The 8,554-nt window shown below is 38.2% G+C and overlaps 1 protein-coding gene across 1 annotated transcript; it reads left to right on the forward strand.

Moving 5' to 3' along the window:
• Positions 1–1,148: 1,148 nt before the first annotated feature.
• On the forward strand, positions 1,149–2,623 carry LOC308404190 (gamma-crystallin M2-like). The gene is made up of 3 exons (XM_080894093.1): positions 1,149–1,303; positions 1,965–2,207; positions 2,293–2,623. Exons 1-3 carry the CDS (start codon positions 1,271–1,273, stop codon positions 2,569–2,571), a joined length of 555 nt encoding a protein of 184 aa, XP_080750219.1. The 5' UTR covers positions 1,149–1,270; the 3' UTR covers positions 2,572–2,623.
• The last annotated feature ends 5,931 nt before the right edge of the window (positions 2,624–8,554 follow it).

Below are 8,554 nucleotides of genomic sequence, written 5' to 3' on the forward strand. Positions count from 1 at the left end.
AGTCCATCCTGCGCTCCTACTCCCTTCCTCTTTTGAGCACCACTTTTTTTGCTTTGGCTCTCTAAATATATCATTTAAAATGCCAAGAAAAAAATGTTATATAATTGACATCAAAAGACTCATGGGTGTTTTATAAAAATGACAGAGAACAAAGGTCAGGAAGCACAAGTAACATGCCCACCCCTCATCAAAATGTCATAAAACATGCCTATTTTAATCAGTGTAGTGTAATACGATTGAGTAGATATTTGCAGCTACAATTTAATTTCTAATTCTCTTACAATTTGTCCACTTTGCCTCACATCACAATCAAGAGCATAGCCTTTGTTCTCAGCAAGTAGACCTAAAGATGACCTAAGCTTTGATCTGCTCAGATCAAAGCTTAGATCATGTATATATATATATATATATATATATATATATATATATATATATATATATATATATATATATATATATATATATATATATATATATATATATATATATATATATATATATATCTCCAGTATATATTTGAATGATGTATTTAAAAGTATTAGTCAGCTTACAAAGATTTTTTTAAAGAAACATACTATGGGGCTATAAATTATAATGCTTTAAATTATAATCCAGTCAGATACATTTACTAGTTATTTGGCCATAGTCAGATGATAAAGAATTACGTTTATGGACTCTGAACTTAAACTTCTGACTTTTATTTACTCAATCGCTCAATATTATTGTGCACTACATTGCTAATATCCAAGATCCTCTGTTCTTTAAGTAACTTATTTTGCCGTCATTAGTTTAGCTCAGTTGATTGAAAAAAAAATGCTTGTCTGGGTGTTTTCATGAAAAGACAAAAGCTTTTCCATTCACTACAACACGTTAAAGTCAGTCACTTTACAAATAGCACAAAGAAACGGCAGAAAAACGCTGCTGCTGACAAAACAGTGTAAGTCACACTGAATAAACAATGTCAAGGTGTGACCTCCGATTGTTAACCCTTTCACCCATTCCCTGACCCTGTGATGTACGAGAACCGCAGCTGAATGGATTTTCTAAGCTCGCTGGCCCCTGGAAATGTGGACAAAACCCTCCATATTCAGTGCATGTCTATGACACAGCTGCTGACTCAGGAGGTTTGGACAATGGGCTGGTGCGGTCGGGTCTAGTATAAAAGGAAAGGGTTAAACCAGGTAGGATACAGTTTGGTGCAAGAGCAGAAACATCAGCGGCAACCAGCAGCTCAACCAGCAGCTCAGCCAGCAGCCCAATAATCAGCAATATGACTACCACTGGAATGAACATGATGAGCAGGGTAAGAGAATTGCCTTTAAGGTCTTAAACGTGTGTTTATAAAAATATAATATTTATATTTGTAACAGCAACCAATCATGAGGTGTGGCACGAATGGTGTATCGTATAATTTTCCTCCGCTTTAAAGCATCTCTGAGTCCTATTTTTGCTTTCCAGCCAGAGCCTGTGCTTGTTTGGTTCAGTAACTACAGCTTGCAGATATTTCTTCTAGTAAAAAAGCTCTAAAATTCTAAGCCAACAAAATAGAAACAGACTTTGCGAGATAAAATGTCACTATGTACATATTAGCTTCTGTTAAGAGCTTCTCTCATGAGCTGAACAGCTCAGTAAGAGAACTTTGCTGTGCTTTGAGTGCCCATCTGACTCTGTGGATTCAAATGTGTGCACTTCTTGTATAAATGATTTATACTGCTGCTGGGTCTGACCTGATAAAACTAGATTAGTTACCTTTATAGAAAAATCATAGATCGCTCATTCAGACATGGAGCTGACACATTAAGAGTTAACAGAAAGGTATAAATGTCTAAATTGATTTATTCCTCATTAGAAGTTTAAAGCTGCACCTGAACTTTCTACTTAACAGCACTACTGTTGAACTCACCAATTCTTTCAGCTTCAAAAATTAAATGCCTCACATGTGCTCGTTTCCTCTCTCTCCTCAGATCATCTTCTACGAGGACAGGAACTTCCTGGGTCGTTCCTATGAGGTCATGAACGACTGCCCTGACATGTCCTCCTACCTGAGCAGGTGCCACTCCTGCAGGGTTGAGAGAGGCTGCTTCATGGTGTACGACCGCACCAACTACATGGGCAACCAGTACTTCCTGAGGAGGGGTGAATATTCTGACTACATGAGCATGATGGGGATGAACGACTGCATCAGGTCCTGCCGTATGATCCCCATGGTAAGATTTTACGCCAGTCGTCATTTACCCTGGATGACATCATTAAAATACTCTGAGTTAAATCCATTTGTCTTCTGCCTCACAGTACAGGGGATCCTACAGGATGAGGATCTACGAGAGAGAGAACTTTGGTGGTCAGATGTATGAGCTGATGGACGACTGTGATAACATCATGGACCGTTACCGCATGTCCAACTGCATGTCCTGCAATGTGATGGATGGCCACTGGCTGATGTACGAGCAGCCCCACTACAGAGGCAGAATGATGTACATGAGGCCTGGAGAGTACAGGAGCTTCATGAACATGGGATTCAGCGGCATGAGGTTCATGAGCATGAGGCGCATCACTGACTCCTGCTACTAGGCTGTCTTTGCACTAAATAAAGCTGTCATGAACTGAACTACTGGTGTGTTTAAGTCATGGATTATTTTGAGTAGATTTTGAGTACTTACGTTCATTCAGAAATTCTAACGTTTCAGTAATTCAGAAGAAGCAAGTCATTTGCTTTTTATTCTTATTTTCAAACCACATTCTTTCAAAAATCAACTACAAGTGAAATTTGTGCAACCTTTTAGCACAAAATGTTCACTTATATGTACCACAACTTCACTGTCACAGTGAACCTCTTATAACCTTCTTTTCATATCTTTTTACATTAAAAGCCATAGACTGTGGGGCCCAAATTTAGCTCACTGGGATGAGCCAAATGGCTGAAATCGGCAGGCCCAGGTTCAAATATGACCATTGCCACATGTCTTCCCCTCTCTCTCCCTCTGCTTTCCTGTCACTCTTCACTGCATCTATCAAAAAAAAAAAATTAAAAATTAAAAGGCAAAACAAACCCCAAAAAAACCAAAACATAGACTGTATATTAAAGATGGAAGTAGACATTTATTGTTTAGTTATATTCTGGTCTTGAGCCTAGCCTTTTCACCAGGGGGGCTAAATAAGAGAAACCCTGAGACATTTCAGTTTGATACAACAGAGACCCAAAGCATAGTTTGCTTTTTTGACCCCTCTACTCTAACTGGGACTCAAATAAAAAAAAAAAATGAACATCATATTCTATTCATTAAGGCTTCAAGCTAGAGACTGAGAGCATGAGCACTTTAGAAAAGTGTTTATTGAGGGTAAGAACATTCATTTTCTCTGGTTGTAAACAGTCTTCTTTGTAACCAGAAGAGTCGCCCTCTGCTGGCCATTAGAAAGAATACAGATTTAACTTACAGGCTTATAGGTTACTGGTATGACATTTTTGATTTCTTCTAGAAGGATACTTTAGTTTTTTACAGTATTTGTAGACTTCACCCTTTGTGAAGACTATCTTTCCACAGAACCAAAACACACACTGAGTACTTATGCTTGTAAAGAGCAGTAAGTGTTTCTGAGCATGCTGTAAGAAGGAGGCCTTCATTTAGAGTCACTGTAAATTTCTGGGCCTGTAACTATCTGTAAAGCATTTTGTTTAATAGCAGAGAAATCATAATACATGATGCTGATCTGCAGCTTTGTTGTTTATAAAACAATAGTTGCAATTGTTGAAATAAAGGAAGTTTAGTCTCACTCTGAGTAGAACTAAAACAGTTGTGTCTAGAGTCTTCTATAGTAAACTTGGACAATGGCATGTAAATACTTGCATAGCTGAAATTCTCTGATTATATTTACATTGTACCAGTTAGGTTTCAGCGTGAGTTGTTATTAGATCCAAATGTTATTGTTGGACCACCTAGGTTTGTTTCTGCAAGACTGTTTCCCTCAGTCCTGTTCTCATTAGAGCAAAAGAATAGAGCAGGCATACAGGTAAGCACCCTGAAAGCACAGTGTATATACAGCAGCTACATAATAACAATATGCACATGGTCTGTTTTTATTCTCTATTTGTTGTTCTGACATATTGATATATCTCAACAACCATGACATTTGGTGATGGCGTGCATGTTTTCTGAATTTTCACATGGCCTAACAGCAGTTGATTCTATCATTTCAGTACAAAGAAATTAATTACAAGACACCAAGATTCATCAGGTCCATGCAACATTTTCCCAATTTTCTGTTGTCAAGTTTTGCTGTGGCCCATCTGCTTCAAAGTTTGATGTGTAGCACATTCAGAGATGCTCTTCTGCATATTGTGGTTGTAAAGCAGTCTAGTCTGTATTTCGTGGTCCCAGTAGATCACGAGTTTCTCAACTATCAAGACCATTTGGCACCAACAGCTACACCACTTTCTTTTTTTTTTCTTTTATAAAAAGGTACTTTAATTTAGCAATACACACAAACAAAAAAAAAAAAAACCCAAACACCCCCCCCCCCCAAAAAAAAACAACAACAAAAAAAAAACAACCAAACAAACAAAGATACTACGCACTAACGATGACATAATGGCACAGTGAAACCCGCAGATCTGCTCGGTCTGGGGGAGCTCCCCTCCACCTCTTTACAGGTCCCATGTCGTTAGGTTTTTACTACTGTCCACTCAGCACTTTACAGTCCATCCCTGATCATATTCGGAAGGGTATTTCCAGTCTCTTTTATAAACTACCTTAAAAAAAAAACTAAAAAAAAAACGTGACCACGTCCTTAGCAGACCTTCCTTCTTCCAGTAGTTGTGTGAATATCTCATCTCACGTTACCACCTTCAACAAATCTCTCCCACTTCCTCCAGTTTTTATGAAATTGGTCCATTTTGAGGTTAAAAAAAAAGTAAATTTTTCCATTCTATATATTTCCTCCATTATTCCTATCCAATCTTTCTTTGTTGGGGGCTCTTTCTCCAGCCACCTCCTGGTAAGCGCTTTTTTGCCAAGCTACACCACTTTCATAGTCACTTAAATCTGTTGCTTGGTCATTTTAACTCTAGATGCCTAAATGTGTCTAGCTAATTAGATGTTTGTGTTAACAAACAGCTGATCAAAGTAGCTGGTGAGTGTATTCTGTTACAATGGTGGATGCTCCTATTAAATATGGTCAAACCTTCAAATAATGAGGCCAGGATGTTGAAGAAATCTTTATGAGCCAAACGCTCAGGCTTCAGGCAGCTCTAAATAACACAGTTTATTTCTGCTCTTGTGATATCAGTATGAAGGGATGTCTTGTTTATTCGAATACTGAATAAACTAAGGGGGGCACCAAGGCCTAATATAACATGGAGCTGGAAAACAAGTTAGCCTGTCCCTTTAAGTGATTCTTAAATTATTGTTTGACTTAAAGTCACCTTTTTTTTTAATTCATGGTTCTGTTCACGGAGCAGTTTTCACTTTTAACTCTGACACTGTTTTAATTTAGACGAGAGAGAAAACAATTTTTGACTGTTTTAATATTGATGTAATGTGCACATAACCTGCATACTACAGAAAAAATGTCACCCTCCATGATGCCCTATTATAGCCTCTGTTAAAAAACGTGTACGTCTACCATTACAGAACTCAAACTACTACGGTGCTTAAAGACAGCCACAAAGAGCCGTCAGTATGGCTGTAGACTCTTAATCCTGTGAAAGTGATGAGAAGTAATGTCTGTTGTATGAGGATGACATACTAAAATTTAGATTTTGATTTGTTTTCGTTAATTGTCCTGCGTGGGTCCTCGTTTAAATTAGTGATATAAAAGTCTCAACAATAACGACAAAAGAAATATGCACAATTCACTGCCTGTCTCGTAATTTTTTTAGTTCCCATTCCTCCGAGGAGCATATTAGCAGTGCATGTCTTTCTATCATTCTTTCTCACTCTTCTTTCTTTCCTTTCCACTCTTCCTCCAGAGAACAGCCAATCCAGTGAGCAAGCAGGGAATCGAAGCCCTGATACAAGATTCAGCCTAATGAGGATCAGAAACATCTTAATAAAGACCCATAATCCACCACTTAATCCCTCATTACAGAATCATCTGCATTCTCTCGTCCTGCTCCGTACCGCCGCAGCGACAGCACATTCTGGTCCATTGTTCTGCTTCGCCTCATCTCTCACCCAGGGCTACGTCTCCCTTTGTCTCCCTTCGGTGTCAGTTATATTTGATCTGCTCTCATTAGACTTTCAGACGAGGGCCTGAAAATAGTGCTTTTGTGAGCACTTCTATGCTATCTCTTGTCTGAAATGGAAAATGAGACATATGCTTAATGAGGAAAGGATGGACTGGGACCTGCCGTCTGACAGCGAGATAGGAAGCGTATTGTGTGGAGGAAGTGCTGTGACCGATACTGTTAAAGGACACACTTTCTAGGCAACATCCGTGTCAGTAATTATGACTTCTGAGAATGTGAAAATTACTGTGAAGTGAGACAGATGGATTAACGTTTCATGCTGAACCCTGGAGACACTCGGAGTCGAGGTTTTTACTTTTGTGCAGCATTAACAAAAAAGTTACAGGAGTTTTACATATACTTCGTGCTATGGAAAGCTAGTTTCACCTTAGAAATACACAAATGTATTGTGTACGTAACACGAAAATAAACAAAAGCATGTGAAACATAATATTATTACGATTGTATGACTAAATGCAATGACAAAAAAACTTAAGTAAAGATAAAGTTTCTTACAAAAGAATACCTGAAAGAGCTCTAAATACTCTAACTTCTGCCCACAAAACCTGGAAAGAGTCATACTCATATTATCCATGTTAGATATCAGTGATAGCCTTTAGCATGGCCTGATCAATGCAGAAATAATAATACAGTAATCCTCTCTGTAAAGTGCATGGAGAGCAATGCTGTGTAAATGTGTAAAGACATAGCCACCAAAACATCCTCTACTTTTTATTGAGGTCCTCTGTTAACTCCTCAAATTGGACATTTTCACAGTCATCATGTTAGAAATTTTGAAACATGATAAACAATGGGTGGATCTGGCTGAAAAATGGAGAACACTGCATATTCATATGATAGTGACTTAAAAGCATGCTCCACTTTATCCTCCTTTGTGACTCAAATGAAAACCATAATTTACAAAAATAACATCATATAAATTAAATAAAAAGTCAAACCTATCAACTGAGACTGTGAACTCATGAGAAAAGCTTTTACTGTGATCATAGTTCAGCGGAGTCAAGGCTTTAACAAGAGACAACAAGAGACATTTCCCTCTGCTAGCCATTAGAATTAATAATAAATTATAATACTTTTGCCTTGGATTCATTTTTTAAATATGGCCTGGTTCTGCTGTTTCTTCCTGCAGGTGTTTTTCCGTCACCAAAGCAGTTGCTAATAGGGGGGTCATATGATTGTAACCAAGGGTCCAAAAAACAGGGACCATTACAGTTTGTCCTGCTGGTCCAAATGGGCAAACTGTTTTCTATTCAAATCTCTCCAGACCCTGAGCTACAAATAGAGTTCAACATACCCAGGGTATCTTTCTGTTATCTGAATTTACTTCTCTAAGTTATCGCAGGGTTACAAAAAGTTATTTTCAAGAGCGAAATAATCTATGAAAACTATACCTATTCCACAAAATTAGGAAATATAATTAATAATAAGTAAAACAAATGCAACATTGCTCATAATAGTTTCATTTGTTGAGATCTTACCTTTTTGTTTGTACAGCAAAATATCATGCTATGACTCCCGTGGATGCGAATAGTTATCATGAAAATGCCAGGCACTATTTGCCCCCTCCACACTAACAATATGCATGGAGACAAACATGCAGTATTCCAATTTACTCTAACAAAGGGGGTTAATGTGGACTTATGTGTCAAGAGAAAAGGAGAAATCTCACTTCCTTTAGCTAGGAGATGATCCTCAAGAGGGTCAGATAATTAGCCCCGTGAAGGTGTGGAGAGGGCTGATTCCTAACTAGTATTACCCCTCCCTCATCATTACTCTGTGTGCTGAGGTGATAGGAGGTGGAGGGGGATAAAACAAAACAAATAAAACTCATTAAAGGGGCCTGTATGGCTACAAATTCCCCTCTGCAGCATGCTAACACTCCGCAGACGTCAATAGCTCTGGTCAGAGGTATCATCGTTATTCTGCCTAGGTATGAACTCAGATCAAAGCCTTGTATAGTTCGTTGCCTCTTAACCTGAGGCGGCATTCTCAAAATCAGAGCCCCTTGTTTGGCAGGTTTCCATTTTTTACTCTCTGATTAAAGCCTGTGGAGACCCAGAAAATCACTCTGCATAGCAAATCCTGAGATGAAAAAAAATCCAAATGATTTCTCCAACAATGCACCCATGGCATTTTGTTATTTTAAAGAATGGAGTTAATTTTTGATGATGCAAAACAGATGAGGGCTCTTTGTAGTTGTGTAAAAGAAACTAGCTAAATCCTCAAGGAAAGTTGTTTTCATGTACAGTGACAACGTCAGCATCAAGGAGCCACGGGCCTGATTTTACACATATTTCTAACCTGTGGAGC

The sequence above is a fragment of the Rhamphochromis sp. 'chilingali' genome (assembly GCF_963969265.1).
Source record: "Rhamphochromis sp. 'chilingali' genome assembly, chromosome: 10".
NCBI lineage: Eukaryota > Metazoa > Chordata > Actinopteri > Cichliformes > Cichlidae > Rhamphochromis > Rhamphochromis sp. 'chilingali'.

Excerpts from the sequence above, each read along its gene's own strand:
- LOC308404190 (XM_080894093.1), top strand. The coding sequence starts at position 1,271 with ATGACTACCACTGGAATGAACATGATGAGCAGG. Across the intron at positions 1,304-1,964 it reads GAATGAACATGATGAGCAGG|ATCATCTTCTACGAGGACAG; the intron begins GTAAGAGAATTG and ends CTCTCTCCTCAG. Across the intron at positions 2,208-2,292 it reads CCTGCCGTATGATCCCCATG|TACAGGGGATCCTACAGGAT; the intron begins GTAAGATTTTAC and ends TCTGCCTCACAG.